General features: G+C 42.2%; 1 protein-coding gene across 31 annotated transcripts in view; it reads left to right on the top strand.

Moving 5' to 3' along the window:
- Positions 1 to 23,716, top strand: part of TCF4 (transcription factor 4) — a 386,161-nt gene that overhangs the window by 353,736 nt on the left and 8,709 nt on the right. For 21 of the 31 annotated variants that reach the window (XM_010818907.4, XM_059880880.1, XM_005224218.5 and 18 more), the window contains 2 exon segments: positions 21,138 to 21,273; positions 22,882 to 23,044. In XM_010818907.4, the coding sequence (XP_010817209.2) occupies positions 21,138 to 21,273; positions 22,882 to 23,044 (299 nt within the window). 31 annotated transcript variants of the gene reach the window in all.

Raw genomic sequence — 23,716 nt, 5'->3', positions numbered from 1 at the left:
TAATTTACCCCCCACGACGAGAAATCCCCATGTCTGTCAGCCATCACGCTCCATTCGTCCCTCCCCCTGACAACTAATAATCTCCTTTCTGACTCTAGACTTGCCTATTCTAGAGATTTCCTAAACGTGGAATCCCACAGTATGTGGTAGTCCTTTCTGATGGGCTTTTATCATTTAGCATAGTGCTTTCAAGGTTTATATATGTTTTGTCCTTTATCAGAGCATCATTCAGTTTTTATTCCCCCCAAATTCCATTGTTTGGAAAAGACCCTGATGCTGGGAGGGATTGGGGGCAGGAGGAGAAGGGGACAACAGAGGACGAGATGGCTGGATGGCATCACCGACTCAATGGACATGAGTTTGAGTGAACTCTGGGAGTTGGTGATGGACAGGGAGGCCTGGCGTGCTGCAGTTCATGGGGTCGCAAAGAGTCGGACACAAGTGAGCTACTGAACTGAACTGAACTGAGATTCCATTGTATAGATATACATTAAATGTGCCCATTCATCAGGCGATGGGTATTTGGGTTACTTCAGTCTTCGGCTATTAGGAACAACGCTCCTGTGAACATTAGTGTACAGGTTTTTTGTGTGGATACATCGTTTCATTTCACTTACGTATAAACCTAGGAGATCCATTGCTTAGGTCCCTGCCGGTATGTTCAGTTCTTCGCAGTGACTTCAGCTAAAGGACCCAAAGTAGGTTCATGTTACGTTGCTTGGGTTTCGCATGTGAATTGGTTGGGTTTATTATTTTTGTTTAAGAAGTCAAATCAGTATCTTGTGCTCCTGAGTATGGTGGTTTACAACGCATAGGGTCACGAAGAGTCAGGTGGGACTGAAACGGCTTCGTGCGCGTGGGAGGTCGAGATGCACGGTGTGTCTGTCTCAGTAGATGATGTGGGACCGTGGGATTACGTGTATCGTAGTTGTACCACTCCCTATTGATGAAAAAGTATTTGAGTAAGGTTTAAGCAGATTTGTCCACATTGTACTTGAAATTGCAGTTTTTCCCATTACTTCTGGAAGGGACTTGAGAGTGTATCCCTTTTTCAGGTGATTATAAGATTCAGCAAATCTCCCTAATAAAGTGTTAAATGATGACAATATGAGGTGACCACATGGGCGAAGAACTTACATGAGTAGCAGTTAGTGACTCTGTGTAATTCTGCTCTTCACAGATGCCTGTCTTTCCAGCAAACACCTTAGTGTCCTGTTTTGTTCCTCACAGGCTCTCAAAAAGTTGTGTGTATGAAGGTCTGTTTTCCATTATCACTAAGCATCTCTTATTTAAAGACGATTCCAAAAGGAGAATGCAAAATAAGCACAGGTTATTCTGAGGCTCTTTAAGTTGTCTTCTTCAGAAGTATTCCTCTGCCCTCTTTTCCATTTCTCTTAATAAAAGATTAAGAGTCCCATCCTGAGCTGTATATTATGAAAACCTGCAACCAATTTGAAACCAAAAATACTGGTTTATAAATAGAAGCAATGAACTCACTTCTAAAACGTGGAAAGATATTTTTGAATGCCAAAGCTAAATCTTTTTTTTTTTTTTTTTTGCTTTTCCTAGACTCTAGCCTCAGAATTCCTCATTGAGTAAAAATTGTTTGTCTATTCGTGGCAGTTGCTAAGAGTTTAACAAAAGGAAAATCTAGATTTTAATTTAGCTTGGCCTCAGGTAACATGCTAAATACACTGGGGATGCATATTATATGAGGTTTCAGTTTGTACAGCTCTTTCTTTAAACTATAATGTTTAAACAATACTGCTTTTAATTAAGAAATCTGGCTTTATTAAAAGCCAGATCTGTGACTTATAACCATTTCTGTATATCTGCTCTCAATCAAGAGAAAAATAGTTTAATTTCTGTAGCTGTGTTCGTTTTGCATATGTTAAACGGATGCAGCATGCACCCAGGGCATTCCTTCAGAGACAGTTTTTTTTCTTTTTTCCATAAATATGTAAAGTTTGCTCTTAAATACCAGATGTAGGTTAAGTGGTTCTTTAAAATAATAAATTCTACAGAGATGCTTTTTTGGAACCATTTGACCTTTGAATTGCCTCCTCTTTGATTTGGAGGTGGGATATGAGGAGGAGACCAGAGTCATCTTTGGGGATGGGAAGTTAGACCAACCCAGGGGGAGGAGAAGGGGAGAGAATGCTGCACAGCAATAGAAAAGGGGAAATAACCGGCCAGAGTTACACAGGAGCATCTTTGCTTTGATTTTGAAGGTGGGGAAAAAAGATGGCAAAGCAATAAAATTGCTAGTTTCAGTGATGAGGGGAGGTGCACACTCACTCTTGAAGACGTTTAGAATTCAATCAAGAGTGACTGCGGAGCCATCTACATCCATAGCGCAGTTCCCAAACCACGGCCGGAAAACCTGCTGCCCTGTGAGCCAAGGACACCTTTACAGTCTGTCTCCTTTTTTGTCAAAAATATTCAGGGCGCCCCCGGCGTCTGAGCTCCTCAGCCCAGAGCCCCAACGTGCGCGCAGAAGATCTCATCTTCGTTTCTTGCCTTGTGCAAACCGGTATGAATTTTCAAACAAAAGCATCAGAACAAAGGAAATAGTTTTTGAATTTAGTCAGTCTGAAGCTAGCCTTTGACCATTTGATACATTTCACAATAAAAAGGAAGTTGAAGGGGAAGAGAAAAAAAAAAAATGCACCCTTCTTCCCCCCCGAACAACAACAACAAAAAAAATTATTCAAGGAGGATGCTGGTAATGTTTTCCACATTTGAATTTTAATACATGAAACAGGCTATAAACTGTTGGCCAGCTGCAGTAAATAAAGTAGCAGTGGGAGGTATCCACCGGAAACTTCATCCAGGGCTGGTGGGAGTCTCATTCCCAGCTACACACCTTCGGTTGTTGTTCTGGAGTGGAAACGAGTTGCAGTAACTTAACACCCATCCCGGGGCTGGTTTTGTTTTGAGCAAATCTCCTTTAGAACTCTCCTTAATAATTCCTTCTGATTAAAGAACAGATAGCTTTGAATTCTCTTGACCTCCGTCCCCTCCCTGTTCCCTCTCTCCCTGCCTTCCGAAAATCAAAACAAAATGGCTTGATCACTTGGAAGATGATAGAAGCATTTCTTTCTGCAGCAGTGTGCAGTCGTGGTGGGGAGGACTGTGGTTCAGCCTGGGCTATTATGTTATCTCATTTAATTGCTAACATATTGTACTTAGCTTTTGATTCATAAAATGTTTTCCTTGGAGTTCTGAAGTAGGTCTTCAGTGAATTACTAAGTATTAGGATAATGAAAGGGGTTTTTTTTTTTTTTTTCACAGCAGCATGGCTCATAACACTCAAGCGAATGTTGATTCTTACCGGCTTTCTAGATGATGTTATTTGGCCATGCTTTTTTCTGCTCAGAAACCTTCCCCAGCTTTCCATTATGCACAAGATAAAGACATATATCTTAGCCTAGATTTTTAAGCCCATAGCCATTTATCAGGAAGCCTTATGCTTTGCTATTCCAATGCAGAAATTTTTCCGGCAAGACCAGCCTCTGCATATGACCAGAACTTAACCAGAATGTCCTTGCTATGACTTGTTTTGTGTCTGTGTGGCTTGGCCTGCTCTAACCACTTCTCTCCGTCCATCTCATTCTCAAAGCTCTTACTCACATTCTGCCTCTTCCAGGAAGCCTTCCCTCATTACCTCCATCTGTGAGAGTCATTTTCTTTCCTATTCTCATAGCACTGTGAAACAAACCATTGGCCAGGTGTTGGTCTCACCCACTTACGCATAGCTGTGTGTCCTCAGCTGCGTGCCTGCGTGCGTCCTCAGTTGCTCAGTCATGTCGGATTCTGTGCAGCCCCGTGGACTATAGCCTGCCAGGCTCCTCTGTCCATGGGATTTTCCAGGCAAGAACACTGGAGTGGGTTGCCATTTCTCCTCCTGGGGCTCTTCCCAACCCAGGGACTGAACCCACATATCCTGCATTGGCAGACAAATGCTTTACTACTGAGCCACCTGGGATGCCCTATTTATCTTTTGTAAATCTGACTTTGCCTAACCAACTGGATTGTAAATTCCTTGAGTACCATGTATTACACGTATCACATTTTGTTTCCCTGCAGTCACAACGGAAGGCAGGACTTGGAAGGTTGAGTAGTTAGTCTCAAGTCAGGAAGCTAGACTGAAACTCTGGGGACATTGACTCTAACTTCTGTGCTGTATCTTACAGTTATGAGCACTCCTCAGACAAGATCTATAGTTCTATAGTTACACCTTTTAAGAACTAATTTTGTGTGGTTGGAATTCACAATTTTTAAATCTTAAATGTTGGTCAACAAGAAAGAAGTTTCTAGATATCTTGTGTCCAGTTCCCCAGAGCAGCTCTCTACCTACCTGTAAAGGTAAAGAGCTTTCCTCCAATGTGGGAGCATGCTAGGTTAAACCCCACATTGTCTAAACACTTTTTTTTGTTTATCCTCTGTAAAGGGTTTTTTTTAATTAATGCTTATTGGAGTCTAGTTGCTTTGCAATGTATTAGTTTCTACTGTACAGCAAAGTGAATCAGCTGTACATACACATATATCCCCTCTTTTTGGATTTCCTTCCCATTTAAGTGCTTATTCTTAAATCAAGGCATCTGTGCTAAGTGGTCAAAGGTATGAGCTCTCCTTACCATAGTGGTCAGAGTAGTACAGTTTAAATTATGAAGTTATTTTTCTTACTAACCTGCCAGTTTTCTAAGGGAATCAAAACAGAAATTTCAGAACCTGGGAAAACAAAGAAGCAGCTGGGTTCATCACTATCCTGGTTAGAAGCTCTTATCCAGACATCAGTCCCTTCTGTGCCTCAGAGATCAATTCTGATCATCAGATTTGATCTAAATCAAAAACCTAAATCACTGGATTTGTGATAAATTATTGAAATGGCCATTTTCAAGATATGTCTGTCTGTTACTCATGAAGTATCCAGATCCACAAATGAGCCCTGAAAACAAGTCTTTCAGATGACCTCATCTCCTCTGTTAATGAACAAGAATGAAACCCACATCAAAAATATCTTTATGTGGCTCTGTTCCCCTCTCCTGACTCCTCCGTCAGTAGAGTCAGCAATGGTGGTATCACTCAGCTGAAAAGCTCCTATACGATTAAAACATCATGTTAGTGTGGTTCCCAGACCCTTTTTGCTTAAAGCCCATCTATTCATTTCAAAAACAATTACCAAGTCATTGGTAAATGACTTAGAGCCTACCAGATTCCAGGCTCTATGCTAAGACGTGGTTTCTACCATCAGGGGGGTCCCAGTCTCGTAGGATAGGATATATATTTAAAAACAGGCTGCTGCAGCAGTGTCCTAAGACTCACAGGAGAGCGGGGGCCCAGCTCTGAATCACGGCTGTCGCTTGGTAGGAGCAGTCATCTCCTGAGGACCTAGTCGCCCGGGATGACTGAGGGGTGGGGGGGCCCTGTGAAACTCACCCCCCCACACCTGTTCTCCACCGCATCACCTGCGGCCTCGTGCTAGACTCCTAGGTGACTGCAGCACACACTTCAGAAACGACGGCTACAAGCCTGTCTTAGCCTGTGTTCCTGCTTTTCAGTGATGTTTTTAGTGTGACTTTGGATTACAAAGAATTTATCAGAAGAACAGTCATTAGGTGAAGAAGCACCTTTTAATTTCACTGACACTAAACACATATGAGAGCTTTTACCACTCAGGACTTGAGAGGATAAGCAGTTTACATTAGTTCTGCTTTCACAGTTCTTAAGAATTAGGACCACTGAATTTTAGGTGCTGAAAGCACCACGGAAGTCACTTAGCCCGTTACTTTTATTTTACTGCAGAAGACTGAGGCCCCAAAAGGGGAAGTGACTCAAGTATGGATGCTGTCTGATTAATGGCCGAGCTAGGATTAGAAACCAGGCAAGCCAGCAGCGGGACCAGCACTCTCTGTACTAAAGATTACACCGCCGCAGTCAGCTTCCTCTCCACCCAGTGCTGTAGCAATTTCAAAACTGTGGCTGGTGTTAATAATACATATGTTCTATTAACTAACGAAATCCAAGAAAACTCTTTAGTTGCCCCTTGGCTCTTTGCACCATGTTGCTATCTAGTTCTGCCACTCAGCTTTGGCAACAGGAGAGTTCATCGGGCACTGATGTGATTCCATGGGCAGCGTGTATTGGTTCATCATAATGGAAGTAGCAGTGGTCAGAAAACTCTTGTTTCGACATGGACCTCTTCAACAAATCTCTGATCCCTAGAGATTTAGGCATCTTCAACCTTGTTCCTCTTGGGTTTTCAAGGATTTTCATTCCATAAGTTTCTGTGTGTATTTGAGCACATACTTCATTTCTAAGCAATTTTTACCACACAGTCTCAGGGACCTTAAGGGGTCATCTCCATCTATAAATGTCCCTCTATAAATTCCCTGCTAAGCAGTGAACAATTCTCCATCAGCCTCCTTCCTCCAAGGCTGAGTAGCTCTAAATGACCACAAAGCCCATTTCCATCAAACTGTAGAAAATTCTTCCTTATGTGCAGCCCAAATTAATATCCCTAAATGTGAAGGTTTTATTTTTCTGCCCATTGGAGTGACCTGTAAATCAGCTCAACAAATACTTGAGTAAATTTCAACTGTTTGAAGACAGTCTGATCTTTTTTTTTCTTAAGGCTAGACATCTGTATCTTCAAATATTTATCCTAAAGAAAAGTTCTGACTCTGTCACTTTCCACCACATTCTTGCCAGTTTAAAAAGAATGCTCCCCTTACCCCCGGGACGTTGTAGTGTGTAGAATCTCAAAATTTGAACACAGTGCCCAGGGAATCATCAGCAGGCTTGGGTAGTGGTTCTTGTTCATTCACTCAGTCATATCCCAACTCTTTGCAACCCCTTGGATTGCAGCACACCAGGCCTCCTTGTCCTTGACCATCTCCCAGAGTGTGCTCAAGCTCATGTCCATCGAGTCAGTGATGCCATCCAACCATCTCATCCTCTGTCGTCCCCTTCTCTTCTCACCTTCAATCTTTCCCAGCATCCAGGTCTTTGCCAATGAGTCAGCTCTTTGCGTCACATGGCCAAAGTATGAGAGCTTCAGCTTTAGTATCAGTCCTTTCAGTGAATATTCAGGGTTGATTTCCTTTAGGATGGGCTGGTTGGATCTCCTTGCTGTCCAAGGGACTCTCAAGAGTCTTCTCCAACACCACAGTTTGAAAACATCAGGTCTTCGGCACTCAGCCTTCTTTGTGGTCCAGCTTTCACATCCATACATGACCACTGGGAAAACTATAGCTTTGACTGTGTGGACTTGGATGGATCTATCTCCAAACCCATTCAACACATTATATCTTCAGTAAAGGCCACTCAGCAGCATCCTATTGGCAGCATTTGATGACGTCATCATCCTGCTGCCAGATATTGCACTTGTAATCAGCAGAAATCCATCAGCCAGCCACATGTCTGTCAACTGGCTTTGTACACTTGTTGTACCAGTATAGAACTCCACGTAATGCCTTTAAATTTCATACAGCAGCCTTTAGTCTGTTCCAACATCTCCTTTAGGTCCTCATTCATTCACATATTCTGTAGCTCTGTTGTTGGTAAATTAACCACAGAATGCAAGGTGTGCCTCATTCCCATGAGCGAGGTTTATCAGAAAGACTTGTTCTTCTGGAACAGGAATGAATTGGAGAGCTCATTGCCTCTCTTTCAGAGCACTTAGGAATCATCTTTTAAATCGCATGTTACAGGATTTCACCCATGATCTTAGTCTTCAACATCATCCATCTGTAGCTTCTATGTTGAATTTTTTTTTCTTTAATGTGGATATTTGCCTATCTGTAGTGTTCCACCATCTCTCCTAATCGCCACAATTATCAAAAATTTCTGAAAGCAGATTAGCAACCTTAACTGAAAGGTTTTATCTGTATCCATATTGTACTTTAAGAAAACTTGGTTGGGGGTGGGGGGAAGCAGAGAGGAAAAATAACTTGAAGAAATTCTCTTTATATATATTTTTTAAAAATTGTGTCAGCTTTATTGAGCTATTATTAAACGTCTAACATAGGTAAGTTTAAGGTGCACAACACAACGCTTTGATCCATGTATATATTACAAAATGGTTACCACAATAAAGATAGTTAACACCTGCCACCTGTATTCCCAAGCATAATTCAGATTTTTTTTTTTTTAAGTGGTGGTGGTGGTGATAACTTTTAAGAGCCACTGTCAGTCAGCAACTTCAAATGTATAATACAGTATTGTTAATTACTGCCTGCATGCTGTGTATTACCTGGAGATGAAAATGCAACCCACTCCAGTATCCTTGCCTGGAGAATCCCAGAGGCAGAGGAGCCTGATAGGCTACAATCCGTAGGATCACAAAGGGTCAGACACAGCTGAAACCACTGAGCATGCACACAGTACATTAAATTCCCTAGAACATATTCATCTTATAGCTGGAGGTTTGTCCCCTTCAGCCAACATTCCGTCATTGCCCCCAGTCCTCAGCAACCACCATTCTACTCTCATTTCTTTTAGTTCATTTTTTAGATTCTACATATTCCTGAGGAGATACAGCATTTGTCTTTTTCTGTCTGACTTATCTAGACAAGTCCTCTTGCCCTTGGACTGGTTACAACAGTTTTAGAATCCTGGTGTTCACCATGTGGTACTTCTGCATTCGTTTAAGCACAAGTCAAGAGGTTTTGAATCCAGCTATTTACTGGCTGGAGACCACTGACTCTCCATTAACACCCCCTGAGACAGGTGGTCCAGCAACTTGTGTGCCCAGGTCTCACAGCACTGGGTCCAAATTAGGTATATCCTCTTTTTCTTCCCCTAATACCCATTTTACTCAAATTCAGGCCCTGTGACCTAGAATGGGACAGTCAGTCTGCATCAAACCATCAAACCCCAAAAAGTCTCTTCCTCCTTGCTTCCAGGACAAATCAAGCCCAGTTCTTTAATTTTCCTCCAGAGTTTAGCACCATCATGTCATGAACTTTAAATGCATAAAACCCAGCAGTTGTCTCCTCTGCTTTTAAAATACAAAAACACATTTAAAGCAGTCTCTATGACTTCAACACACTTTGACTTTGCTTGCCTCTTGAATAATAGAGGAAAAAGCAGGAAAGTGCTTCCGATGGCAGTTATCCTCATAATTGGTTGGAGCCAGTGCTAAACTGTCCATAATTTAGAAGATACAACCTGTGCATTTTTAAAAAGTAACATTACCCTCGTTTTGTCAGGAAAGCAGATTTTTTGAAAAGAATCTGTATTGTATAGATTAGAAAATACACAGATGTTTCTCCACTCATTCTGCACTGTCTCTGCTTCAGGTCCTTGGGGGATACATAAATGTGTGAGAGATAGTTTCTGAGCCCACAGGCCTTGGGAGGACAGTAATACAAGTGTGTGCCTAACCAACTATCATGCAGGGTGGAATGATTAAGTAACCAGAGATGTATTAATCCGTCTTTTGTTACCCAAACATTATTGCCAGAGACGTTTCCATATTCGCTTACATAAATTGCTGACCATGTGTGTGAGTTTCTGCAGAAATCCCCTGGTCGATAATGTGTTAAGTCACCTGAGAAGTGATTCGGGAGAAGGGCAGACCTTGACCAGCCTTCAGGATGGCCAGGGAACACTTCCTGGAGAAGGTGTCATTGAGCGCATAGTAGAGTCAGCATTGGGTTTCAACAGTCAGGCTCGACGGGGCATTACAGCGCCATAGAATACACAGGATCCAAAAAAATACACAGAACATCGGGGGTCCTCTGCGTGCAAATGGAAGTAAGGAAAGGGTGCGATGGTGCGGTTCGCCAGGCAGGCTGCCGTGGGTGGGAGCCCCCCTCGGAGCACAGCAGCTCAGCAACTGGCTCGTATCTTTCACAGGGGAGTCCACAGGAAGAGTGAGTTTTCATGTATATTTTTTACATCCAAATTAAATTAACTCATGGAATTTTCCACCCTTAGGAATTAAAGTAGCAGCTCATGAAGTAATTCAGTTATGTCATTCATACCAAAACAGAAAATGCCGGAGCAACTTGGCACCGTTTAAAAGCCAAGCCTAGGCCTTGGCCATTTTATTTTTTTGCAAAACCTGTGGCTGTTGTGTTATTTTAACTTTTATTGGGGCTGTAATTTTTTTTTTTCAAAATCAAAAGTATCTTCATTGCTTAGAAAACAGAAGTATAAAATGGATTTGAAATAAGAAGAGGGTTTCGGCAAAGCAGCTTTAGGAGTGAAAAGCTGGGGGCGGGGGGAGGGGAAGAAGCTGCAACATTGAATTTCTGAAATGCAAGGATTCCACCTAATTGGTTGACATTCACTGTTGTGCATAATGATAGCTTCCTCTAGATCCATAAATCAACTCAGAACTGTAAAGTTGAGTGTAACCAAAAGCTCTGTCCATATTAGTTAAATGACATCTTTTGCATTGTCCTGATACAATAGCCACATTCATTTTCAAGCACTTAATTGGATGTATTGTCAAAAACCACGGTGTTGAATTTCCACATTTTAATTTCACATTTGCCTGCTCCCCAGCTTCTGCGCAGGGACGGGTCTGGTTTGGAGCTGCAAGTGTGTGAAAGTTATTGGAGAACAGTCGTCTCTGGGTAATGTTTCTATAAGCCGCCCAAAAATTTTCCCCCTGTAGTCTAGATGGGGAACAGCTGGTTTTTGTTTAAAAAGCTGTTTTGCAAAATGTCTGAATCTTGAGGTGTAGAACTGAGGTCACCAGTAAAAGCAGGTGCTCAGGGACAAGCGAGAAGGACTCTGGGGCCCGGTCGGCCCTGTAATCTTCTGCAGGGTATTTCCTATTAGAGGAAAAAGTGTTGAAGTTGGTTCCTTTATTTAGGACGCAAACTGATAAAGTAATCGCATTAGCGACGCTATTAGAAATTGAGCATCTTTGAACATAGCCAGCCCTCGAGTGAATAATTAGGTCCCTCTGAAATGGCTGTTTCCCTCCCAAGGCTTCAAATACAAAGGTCCAAGGCTTTCACTTCCGTTAGGTGTTATAAGCCCTTGAATTTCCTCTGTAAATACACCCACAGTAAAAAGAACCATCATTTCAAATAAACAGCCCCAGAACTGGGTCTGTCCTCCAAGTTCACAGAGGCGAATCTCAGGAAAAGGCAGAAGAGGAACCCGAATTGGCAGGACCAGGAGGGGGCGGTTTTGAAAAAGGCCAAGTGCAAAACACATGGAACCACTGCAGTCCCGTACACGCCAGATGCCCAGCAGCCTGAGGATGAAAGGGAGCGACCTCTTCCCCTGGGAGCTGGCGGTTATTAGCAGCTGTTTATCCAGTCGGGGATAGAGATTAACATTGTAATTTTCTTTTCTTTTTTTAAAGAACTAGAAGAAAATTTGTTTGGGAAGTTGGCTCTTCATATCAAATCACTGTGCACTGCCAAAAAAAACTTCCTTTCTCAGAACTCAAGTCCTAGGGTTGAGCAATGTTATGACTCTCTGAGAAACTCAGGATTACCAAAAAGCCCATCTCCATAAAACAAGAGAAGAGGCCAGAGAAACCAGTGCAAGTCTGCCCCTGACATGTTCCCTTGAACTCTGCCCCGTGAAGCTGGCTCTTGAGGCTGGTACCTGTTCTCAGCCTGTCTCTGCGCGGGGGTGTTCTCCCGCCCCCTGCCCCACTGCCCCCCCTCCCATCCCCCAAATTAATCTTTGCCACTCTGAGTCCTAGGCAAATGGATTCTGCACATGCCTGCTGCTTGTAAATGCCTTTTCATGGCATATTGGGGGAAGTTGCTTAGTACTCTGTAGAGCTTTATTCTCAAAAAAAAAAAAAGAGCTGGATATTGGTATTTTCCCCCCCCGATTTAATGCTACTCTTAATGTCATTTTCTTTTATTAAATCCTTTCTTTTGCTTTTGATCTTATTTATAGCAGAGCCACTGGTCATATGGAAACTATTATTGTATAGCTGGGAGATGAAAGACTTCATTGCAGTTAAATAAGAGTGAATCATTTGGGCCAATAATACACACATACAGTGAGGGACCGTTTGTGTCCAGAATGCCCTGTGTTGTTCACTTTGTAACAGAGCCGTTGAGGTTTATAAAGGGCTCTACCAAAGTCTGTTTTTTCCAAAATATGTCATCTGACAGTATGGAAACAGGTTGGTATGCAGTCCTTAGCTACTTTATATATGTGTATATTATATAGGCACTTCTTGTTGTAAAAATAGGAACTTTGATATGAAGTTGAGATGTTAATTAATATTAAATGTCAGTTGTTTTTTTTTTTTTAATTATATTTAGATAATCTGTATCAAAATTCCACCCATCTTTCAAACCCTGTCTACAATACCGTTTTCTTCTTGAAGTCGTCTCTGGTTTCTCCATCTGATATGATCTCATTCCATCCTTTAAAACCCTACATGACCTTATACTCCTTTATGACATTCATCTTATTTTGCCTTATATAGTAAATTTTTATATTAATCCGCTGTTGAGATGTAAGAGGCTACGAAGTAATACACACATCTATCTTTTATCATTTTTTCCTGCAGTGGCTTGCATATACATAATAGCCATTCCTAAGGCCTTTTGAATTAAATGAAATGTTTATTTTTTTTTTATAGAAAACGGCTAAACCTGTATTCAGCAATACCAAAAGCTTTTAGATTTCAGAGCGTCTCACAGGATATATGCCATTGGTGTCAGCCCTGACCGTTTAGGAAGGACGTAACTGCACCTTGTGGTACTACCGTCCTATGTACAAGGACCCGTGCTTGCCTGTGGGGCGCTTACGTTTCAGAAGAGGTGTAGGCTTTGTGCATAGCGGCCAAACAACATCCTTGGTGCGTATGCCCTGCCCTACTAGACAGTGGCCTCGAGTGATGTCCATCATTAACAGTTAGGGGAGAGCCCTCTCCAGATCCAATAAGATGTTGAGAGTCCTGGAGACCCAGGCAGACTAGGAGGAATGAGAGTAAGGGGGTCTGTGGAGCAAATAAAAGTGGGTCCGGGGCGGGAACCAGCCCTTCTGTCCCGGGGGACAAAAGATGGAAGGCTTAGCTCAGGCCTTGGGGATGTGGGAGTGAAGGCAGCAAACGAGAGGCCCCAAGCAGGCAACTGAAGATGGGAATGAAGAAATTTAAGAACAGGGGGTACCAGCACGTTCCTTTGCTGTCCAGGTGAAGGACCCCGAAGCATAAGGTATTAGACTTAATCCATAGAAGAGTGAAAAGCCATGCTAGAATCTTGGTATGCAAGGGCCCAAGGGCAGAGGATACAGCATTTACAAGCTGAGTATTTCAGAAGGGATGGGGAAGAAATGTTTTGTTACACAAGCTTCTTTACACTTGCACTGCTTTTCCAAATATGTTAGAATCAGCAGGTGTTACTTGCATAATAAGAAAAGCATTTTAAACATAAAGGCCTGGTTCTTTCCCTGTAGAGGTCATTCCAGAGTACTGAGTAGAGTTCCCTGTGCCGTGCAGTAGATTCTCATTATTTGTATATATAGCCGTGTGTATATGTCAGTCCAGTCTACCAGTTTATACCCCTTTCCCCTTGGTAACCTTGCTTGTTGCCTACATCTGTGACTCTACAAAAGAGTGGGTAAATGTGTACATGTAACTGATTCACTTTGCCATATAACAGAAACTAATACAGCTTTATAAGTCAACTAAACTCCAATAAACATTAATTTTAAAAAATGTTTTAAATGAAACCTGTTAGTTAAGGACAAACCCCTAGTAACAGGCTTCTTGGGCCAGCTACAGAGCACTTTGTGTGCCAGGCAGCCTGACACAGGTGTGTTTATTCTGCAGGGACCGGAAATTCCGATACGTATCAAGTGTCCAGTTATCTTTTCCTTCAGACTAGCGAAAGAAGCTGCTTACAAGTAACTGCAAATTTGCACCATAATCTCTGTGCTATGTGGGCTTAGTTCACTAGGCTTGGATTAGTTCCCTCCATCCTGCTTACTGACTGCTCCCCGGGGCCAGGAAGGGACAGAATGGACTCTGCTAGCCACCCCCCGGGGTCCCCTGCCTGATGGGCTGCGTCCAGTTCTAGTTTCCGGTGTAGGAAAGTGATGTAAAGTATTGGGGGCAGAGGGTGGGGATACAGAGGAGAGAAATGAAACAGTTTTAATAGCTGAAACTTATGAGTTAAGGAAAAAAAAAAAGATGAACTGAAATCACATAACTGCCATTTGCATTTCTCAAACTCGATCACAGAATCATTTGTTTTTAACCATTTTGGTGGACATCATGAGAGTTTCGGCCTGGCTGACCCCGTGACAGGTTAACACTGCCAAGGTCAGGGTCGTTTAGATCATGCTAAATCCTTTTGAATGTTATTTTATCATCTGGGGAATAAGCGTTAAATTCATTTCCAAGAATTGCCCAGTAAGAAATACCTTCCGTTTTCGGATAAAGCATAGTTGAAGCTGTGAGATTTCTGGGGAGGGGAAAAAAAAATTTTTTTTTTTTTTTTAAAGAAAATTAGGTTTTCTCCCAATGAACATTTTAAGAATCGAGATCCAAACTAAAGAATTTAATCTAGATCTGACTTGAGTGAAAAGTCCTTTCAGTGTGTAAGCACATGAATTTTTAAAAATCGTCTGATAATTTTTTAAAACTGAGGAACGTGGAAATTATATTTGTGGTTGAAGGGTCTCCCAGATGCCACAGCTTTCTCACATGAAAGAGTTGGTTTGCAGAGCCTACTCTCATTTTCTACAGAATTCAGTGCCTCTGATACTGTTTCTCAATATCTACCACTGCTACTTCATGAACTTCCGAGTTCTCATCGTGAGCTATGAAAGTTTGCAAGACCACTTCCCACCTCTGTAAAAAATGCCCCTTTTGGACTCAGTGGTATTTTTTGCACATTTGAGAAAATGTTTGCTTTCCTCTGTTATGACACAGATCTGGCAAGATAATTGAAACTGAAATCTAGCACTCTCTGACTGTCATGTATAATTGATATTTCATGAGGAGATTACAGTTCAGACACCAAAACTGTTTTCTCTGTCAATGGGTGTCTAATTACAGTAAAAAGCCCATCAACTTTTTTTTTTTTTTTTTTTAATGATTATGGCAAAACAAGAGAAAGTTAAAAGAGAGAAAAGTAAAAGTTACCAGGACTTTTTTTCTGGGCCCATCTCTTGTTGTTATTTTCCTTCTTTCTAAAAAACACCTCTGTCAAAAGGAGATTTTTGAACATGATGCCATTAATTACAGACTTGCATTTTGAAATACCAAAATGTTTCTAACAGCATTTCTGGTTTTGTGTCATTATCTCTGGATCTAAAACCTGATGACAAGTTTCCTAAAGTTCCCCCCTACACTCTTTTAGAAGGATTATGGTAGAGGAGAAGGAACTGAGGTCTGAAAGCCTGTTTTGAAGCAGTTATCGCTGGAGATAACATTAACAAGGATTGAATAACTGCCAAATGAAATTTAATACATTTTCCCATCCATGCAATAGGCCTCTTAAATACAACAGAATAATTACTTTCACAATACTCCCTGGAAACAAAGAGAGCAGAAACACTGAATGCCTTTTTTGTTTGTGATGTCTGTTGTGAGCGCGAGGATAGGAGAAGGATATTTACCAGGGCACTCTACAAGCATCCCCGCATAAAAACAGCCTTGCCAGCAGCCACCTCATTTGAAGTTGCATATCTTTTAAATCTGTTTATGTTGGAGGAGTCGTGGCAGCTATTAAATTTTGTAACTTAGTTAAGACATCTTGGCCTTGGCTTGAGTTGGTGGACTATGATGGTTTCCCCTCTATGATAAAAGTGATTTCCTATCTGCATCTACACACACACACACAGAGACACAGAGAGAGAGTCTTAAAATGAAAACTCCAGGAGTAACCCCGTTTATCCCTAAACTCTGCTCCCTCCTCCGTGCGCATGCATGTGTGAGTATGTATATATGTGTGTGTGCTAACTTGAATCAGTCATCCTGACTCTTTGCAACCTTATAGACTGTAGCCCACCAGGCTTCTTTCCGTGAGATTCTGCAGGCGAGAATGCTGGAGTGGGTTGCCGTTTCCTTCTCCGGGGGATCCTCCTGACCCAGGGATGGAACCCGTGTCTCCTGCATTGGCAGGCGGATCCCTTACCTCTGGACATTCGGGTATGCCCAGCCAGACTGAGGGAGGTGGACATCTGGTTCCAGGCTGGCCTGTTCATGGGATGGTCCACATCTGCTTCAGAATGATGAGCCAGGCCCTCAGATGATCTCAGCATTCTGAACTCAGAAATACTAAAACAAAGAGGGAGTTAGGGGCAGGTTCAGAACCTGGAAGGATGTACTGGGAGCTCCTGTGAAAGAAGAGTCCAGGGTGCAGTCCTGAGTGGGCAGAAGCCAGAGAGAGAGGTACCAACAGAGGTGGGAGAGGCTGGGATAGCCCTGGGGGACAAGGGATGGCCTTAGGTCCCAGGAGTTCCCCAGGCCCTGAGCTTCAGTCACCAAGTCTTCCTGTTATGGCTGAGTAATATTCCATTGTGTACCACAACCTCTTTATCCGTGTCCAGCCGTCTGTCGATGGACATCTCGGCTGCTCCCATGTCCTGGCTGTTGTAAATAATGCTCCAGGAACAGGGCTTCATGTGTCTTTTAGAAGTCTGATTTTTCTCAGGGTATGTGCCCAGTAGTGGGATTGCTGGGTCGTATGGTAGTCTTATTCCTAAGGAACAAATTTGAGTCCATTCTAATGAAGAGTATAAACCTAGAACTTGCTATACAGAGTGAAATAAGTCAGAAAGTGAAAACCAAGTATGCCGTATTAACAAATACGTATATGGAATCTAGAAAAATGGTACTGGCGAACCTATTTACAGAGAAGAAATGGAGACACAGCATACAGAACAGCCTCGTGGACGCTGCGGGGGAAGGGGGCGGGGCGACGTGGGAACGTCGCTCTCGCGTGTACACGCTGCATGTGAAGTAGGTAACCAGCGGGGGTGTAACACAGGGAGCCCAGCCGGGTGCTGTGGGATGACCTAGAGGGATGAAGGTGGCAGGGGAGGCTCAGGAGGAGAGGATATGTGTATAATGATGACCGACTCACATCGATGTGTGGCAGAGACCACCACAGCGTCGTAAAACAGCTATCCTCTAATAAATGAAATTAAAAAAAAGAAATCTTCCTGTTAAATCTCCTTTTACCTGAGCAAGGCGGAATGAATTTCTGGTCCTTGCTCTTAAAATCACTGCAGTAAACTGATCACTCCATGAAAATTCCACCAAGGATCGCTGTAAGCCCCGCATGGGCCAGGGCCCGCATCTGCGTTATTCACCACGCGTCCCCAGCACCTTCCAGAATGACCAGCATCAGCTAGATTAGGATATATTTGCTGAATTAATAAATATACGCTCTGATCAATTAGCAGTTACTGAATAAAGTTTATATTTTTGTTCTGTCTTCTACTTTTAGCATAGATATATCTAAAACCATATGGTATGTGACTGTAAGAAGACTCTATTGTTAAAGACTGTAAAAAATTTACAATCAGTATTGATAAAACTGTTTTCATTGGCTGCCTTTTAACTTCATTGCTTATCTAGATGAAAAGGTTCTCAAAATAGGACTTTAATGAAATATGGATTTTCTCGGTGCCATCCTTAGAATTGATTTGTAGGTTAAAGGGATCTGCTTTTTTTCTAGTTACATTATTATATATTTGTAAGTGGGCAAATCCTGACTCTCATATATACAGATGGCAGTATTGGTCTCACCATCTATTTCTGAGTTATTCTATTGATGGGTTTGTGCTGGCCATCCACTGTGGTTTTTTCCCTTGTCTCTTATGTGACCAGAAATAATGTTTCTGAGGGAGAAGTAAATAGGGTTAGGAAATGCTGTCTGTGGCCAAGGAAGCAAGCAGAGCAAAGCTAATTCTTCAAACTGCAATATTATTCCATAGACACAGGCAATGGAATGAATCAGTCAAGCTGATTAGATGGATCCATGGATCTAGACCTATCATTATTGATCCATTTGTTCCTGAAATATATTACAAGAGAGACCTTCTAATATCACAGATAATGTTTTCAACTTCCTTTATGAAAAAGAATGTATTATTTCAGGGGCTCTAAGGTGATCTTTAGAAAATTAAAGTTAGGTAATATGCGTGGATAAAAGCCAAAGTCTAGTCAGAACCACCACCTTCTCAAACGTATTTATAGATCATTTAAGATTTTGCTGTCATTCTGCAGGAGAAAGATTTAAAACCAAATGGATATGAACAACCTAGAGTGCAAAGAGGATCACAAGTGAAAGTAGCTCGACTTCTCAGGTTTCTTAAACTACCCAGACTCTTATTTACGTGTAGTGAGCACGTATTTTCAGCTGAACACCTAGCATCAGTAATTGTTGTGCACGTTTGTGTACCAGCTGTCTTGCATACTGCTACTCCTTGCAATAAACCTGAGGTTTATTCACTGTCAGTTCCAATGTTATTTTCTCCATTTTGGGTTTGAGTAACTTACCCAAGATTATATAACAAGTAAAGAAACCAGTTACAGTTAGAATCTACATATTTTTAACTCTCATATTGTGTTAATTTTCACTTAGTTATGCTGTCTATCATAATAGTTGAGGCAGAGAAAATAGAAGGTCATTGGGTGTGGGTTCTTTTAAAAACTAAACGTGACCTAGAAGGGAAAAAAAGAAATTTCAGGATTAATAACTGAATATGTTTTAATTGAAAAGCAATGTCTTAACCTTGAATTGCATCTCAGTTGCCCACAAAGAAGGCTTGAGGGTTTTAATAGAATGATTCTAAAATAGAAGGAGGGTATGGGAATCTCCACCATACTCAGATTGGTGGTTACCTTCAGTGATTCCAATTTAGACTCATCCTTTGTGGAAAGAAATGTAATCCACTGGGAAGGCCAGTAACTATGAATCAGCAGTTGGATAATTATTTAGGTTACACTGAATAACGGTCTTAGCTAAAGAGCTACCATTTGATCAGGGCCTGTAAAATCCATGCTTGCAAGTTGACATCTTAGAATGAAAGGATAGTCGTTGACTGAATCAGTCTTCTAATTGCACAAATATAAAAGTGGGAAAAAGCTATCACTCTGTGGTATGAAAGGGAAATGAAAACATAGACGGTGAGAAACGGCTGCAGGGAACTGGGTGGGCACGGTCTGCCTGCGAGAGGCCAGGCTTCAGTTACAGGTGCAAGTCAGGAGGGGCGTGGCGGTAGTGCTCAGTATGTGAAAAGGGCTGACGCTTACACCACGGAGCTCTGGAGGTTAAATCCAGGACCAGTGGCTGCAATGTCCAAGGAGGCCAACTTGTGGAGGAGATGGAGTAGCTGTCTTGGAAGAAAATCAGGTTCTTAATATACTTGAAGCACCCACATATCAATGGGAACTAACCACCTTCCAGACTGCTCTGGGGAGGGACACAGGCACCCAGAGGACAGACAGCAGGAAACTCCCCAGATCTCTCAGCTGCAACATGCGTCTAAACTTCCCGGTGCGCCTGAGTCCTTAAATCCTGTGCTCTTCTGGCTGTAATTTGTTTTAACTTAAAAAAAAATTTATTTTCAAATTTAAAAAATTATAAAAATGTGGTGTTGGCTTACAGTGTTGTGTTAATTTCTCTGTCCAATGTATACATATGTATATACATTCCTTTGCATGTTCTTTTCCATCATGGTTTATCACAGGACATTGAATGTATTTTCCTGTGCTATACAGTAGGACCTTGTTGTTTATGCATTCTCTGTATAACGGTTTTCTTCTTGCTGTATTTTGAATCTCAGCAGTTGGTATGATTTATATGGTCCTCCCCCTGCCCCCTGTATTATTATCTTCTGCATTGTTTTGGAGTCTGTAAAGGTGGCACTTCATACTAGGCTGTCTTGAGATAGCACGTGCTTCATCTGGTTCTGTGCATTTTATTGTTGCAGTTCAGATTCTTACTGTTGTTGCATTTTGCGGAAATACTCTTTTAAAACACTGGGTAGCAAGAGGGAAGATTTTGCTTTGTGGTTTTCAATTGTGGATTGGGGGAAGATGTGCAGTCTTTGATTCGTAGCAGCGTAAATTCGTGGAGAGATACCTTTAGTGTTAGACCCACTGTCCTGCGTCACTGTTCACCTGACAGTACACTAACCGGTAACTACGTGGAATGCCGGTGAAACTTGACTCACACTCCTCTTGGTTTCCACATGCTCAGTGGTCTTACTTGAAGGCGTTCACTATAAAAGTCAGCTACTGCTGTCTCAATGCCATAGGTTCAACATCTCTGGACCCCAGAGTAGGTAGTAGTAGTTAATAAAAAATTCAGCAGTATTTTTTTTTTCCAGACCAAGTCATCATGCTGTACTCTATAATTTTATTCTTAGAGTCGAGAGTGTTTACAATATGGTGTCTATCTAGGATCAGAACAGTTAAAAAAAAAAATGGAAAAATGTCCAAACATCTTTGCATGGCAATGATGGCATTACTGGTGTGTTTAATAAAACCTTTATTGGTACATTTTCCGGTATGGTGGCATTGGCAGAAACGGTCCCCCTTTGGATTTGGAGCTCAGCGGCTGATGAAATACAGTAAACATTAATTTGGAACGGGCTGCCAGTTTTGGAAAGCCAGGTGACACTTTATTATATTTGTACCAAGCAGGGGCTATGTCCCATACTGCCGTAGCTTCCGCTGTCAGAGGCTTAGCTGGCATTATGGAAAAAAAAAAAAAAGAAAAACATGGCAGGCCTGAGAATCTTATCCCCTGAAATGAAAGTCGAATGCCAAATTGAAATTCCTGTAGGATTTCCGATAGCAATGGGGGAATTGAGAAGCCCACAATTAAGCATATGGGCATTAAGATAATTGTCAGATCTGTTGGCGGACATGATAGAAGGCAGATGGGTACGAATCAGTACGCTCCACCGCAGCACCCTGGGAGACCATTTGACGTTTTACCTGCCTGAGCTCCTCTGCCATATTTGTCACTGGATGTACAGCACGGCATCTTACTGAGCGTTAAGTGTTTTTTTCTTCCGCCGAGGACTCTAGCTGCATGTGTGGTCCTTCAGCGCCCTCTAGTGAAAGGCACTGGGGAGTCTTGTTTTCAAAGGCTGGTCTTCCTTCCTTGGGGTCCTGCGGTCGCACCTCTGATGCCCACTTACCTCCGCGGTCCCTCTGGCTCTTTCAGGTCGGGGCCCATCGTGAAGACGGCGTGGCCCTGCGAGGCAGCCACTCTCTCGTTCCGAACCAGGTGCCGGTGCCGCAGCTACCTGTCCAGTCGGCAACCTCCCCTGATCTGAACCCACCCCAGGACCCTTACAGAGGTAGGTCTGTCTCAGGGGGCCCGTCTCATCTCCCTGAAACAGTAGCCCCCGTGTGCCTGCGGTGCCTCCTTGGCATTCATCCCCCAGGAAGCACTGGCCAATAACCACGAAGCTGTTTCGGTAACAAGATGGTAAGGAAATGGGAAAGGCTTTCGAATGTCGATGGCTAATTGTGTTTCTTCGGTAACTGTTTTCCTCCAGCGTCCTCTGAAACCCTGCTCCTGTTTGCAGCAGGGGATGAGACCAGATACTGATGAGAGGAAATGTGATTTTAGCTATTTCCACATTGCTCTCATCCAGATCCTTTAATGTGGTTAGTTGTAGCCTGACAGTGATGTTTCCAAATGAAGAGGAAGGAAGGAAATGGGTTTTTGTTGCTTAAGATGGAAGGAAATGTAGGTACATTTCAAAAATGGGACTCTGTCAGATGAGTCATCTGGCCCTGTCCTGACTGCACCGTACCCCTGACTCCTTTCGGCTTTCCAAGACCCCACGTGGCTGGGCCACAGGAGCAAGACCTGGGTCCCAGGTCCCTCTGCAACTGGCTGGCCCTATGACCAAGAGATGCTTTTGTAATACCTCGTTGTCCTCACACTGAGAATAAAACGTGCTAACGGTGCCAAAAGAATGAATATGTGTAAGCATCTGTCCAAGTATTAAGCATTATAAGAATCTGAGTGTTAACTGTATGTGGGCATGCCTGCCCATTTTTATCCGAATAGTCAGACTTTGATGGCCCTTTCTTTTAAAGAGCCTTTGGGTTTTCTTTGTCTTAGGTCAACCCTTCTTATTGTGTGCAAGCATGACCTGAGGATGTTGTTAAAATGCTGATTCTGATTCAGTTAGTCTGGGGTTCTGCATTTCTAATGGGCTTCTAGGGGATAAGCATACTCCTGGTCCCCTGATCAGATTTTGAGGGACAAGATTCTGGACCCCATAGATTACAGATGGAAGGAAATACTGAATAGACATGCTTCTTTCTACCTTAGAAATAGATGATTGCATTTGGGCCACGTTTTAAAATATATTGTGATCTTAGAAAGTTGAGCAGTGGAAGAGCTAGAAATGTCTTCATTGAGCTGCTTTCCATATGTACCATTTTTAAACACTGATTACTCCTCGAGGATAAGAGAAGCCTAATTTCAGAATATCATTAGGGTATCTATTGAAGTCTTGACTGTACGTATTTAGCGTACTCCCTGGGAATTATATTTTAAGGACATTTTTCTATTAAACCATTGCATATGGAAGAAACTCAATATAATAGCTGATATTTACTTGGGTTCTTAATCAGAACATTGAGGTGTGTGATTTTCATGATTATGATTTTCATTGCAATTAAGTTGATGTTTTGTAGACAGTGAAATTACCATCTACTCCAAAAGATTGCAAAATAGAATTTAACCTCAGAGCCAATGCAGGGATAACTTGTTTCTGCAGGTGCATTTTTGAAACTTCACCAAAGATGATGAGGAAAGTGACAGATCACACAGTTGGGCGGTCTGAAATGAACAGCCTGCAGCCCTGCAGCTTGGGGTGCGTGCGTCTGCGCCTCGAGGCTTTGGTGGGTGTGTCACCTGGTCTCTCTCTTTTTTTTTTTGTCTGCAGGCATGCCACCAGGCTTGCAGGGCCAGAGTGTCTCCTCCGGCAGCTCTGAGATCAAATCCGACGACGAGGGTGACGAAAACCTGCAAGACACGAAATCTTCCGAGGACAAGAAATTAGATGACGACAAGAAGGATATCAAATCCATTACTAGGTCAAGATCTAGGTAACAGTATATAATACTGTCGCTTCATTTAATTCCTTTATTGGACTTTGATGAAGTGAACAGAACAGGAAGAAACTATTCAGTTTTTTCCTGGAAGGTAAATCTGCAGCTAAAAACGAAAATGGAGAGGCTTCTTCTAGAGGCACGAATGTATCGTTTGAGATACCTGTACTCTAGGAAAGCCGAAACTGCCTTTACATTTATGAATTTGGACCCAATGCTGAAAATGACACAAAACGGCAAAAAACAATTTATCACCAACTCAAATGCAAGCAGTCGATTTGTAAGACTGCTTATTCTACAAATTTGGTTGGAAATGTTCTTCCGAAAATACTTCTAAAAAGAGATCCTGTTGCTATTGAAAGCTCAGTTGATATATGTGCAGTTGTAACTTTTTTCTTACCTTGAAAGTGAGAAAGTACCGATTTCCCAGCCTGAGTCTACACGTGTTAATATATTTATATATGTATAAGAGCAGTACCTATGTTGCTATTTTTTTTTCTTGGCTCCTCCTTTCTACAGAAAATTCAGTTGCAGGAAAATAGCTTCTGATCAGTCTTCTCAGGTCCCCAATATCTTTAAATTAGAATCTGTCTCCTTGAACTGTAATCTGATAAGCAGATGGACTCTTTTGAACATTGTGACACCCACGTTCTTTGCCTCAGTGTTCTT

The sequence above is a fragment of the Bos taurus genome, chromosome 24 (assembly GCF_002263795.3).
Source record: "Bos taurus isolate L1 Dominette 01449 registration number 42190680 breed Hereford chromosome 24, ARS-UCD2.0, whole genome shotgun sequence".
NCBI classification, from domain to species: domain Eukaryota; kingdom Metazoa; phylum Chordata; class Mammalia; order Artiodactyla; family Bovidae; genus Bos; species Bos taurus.
This window is presented reverse-complemented; position numbering and strand designations above follow the sequence as displayed.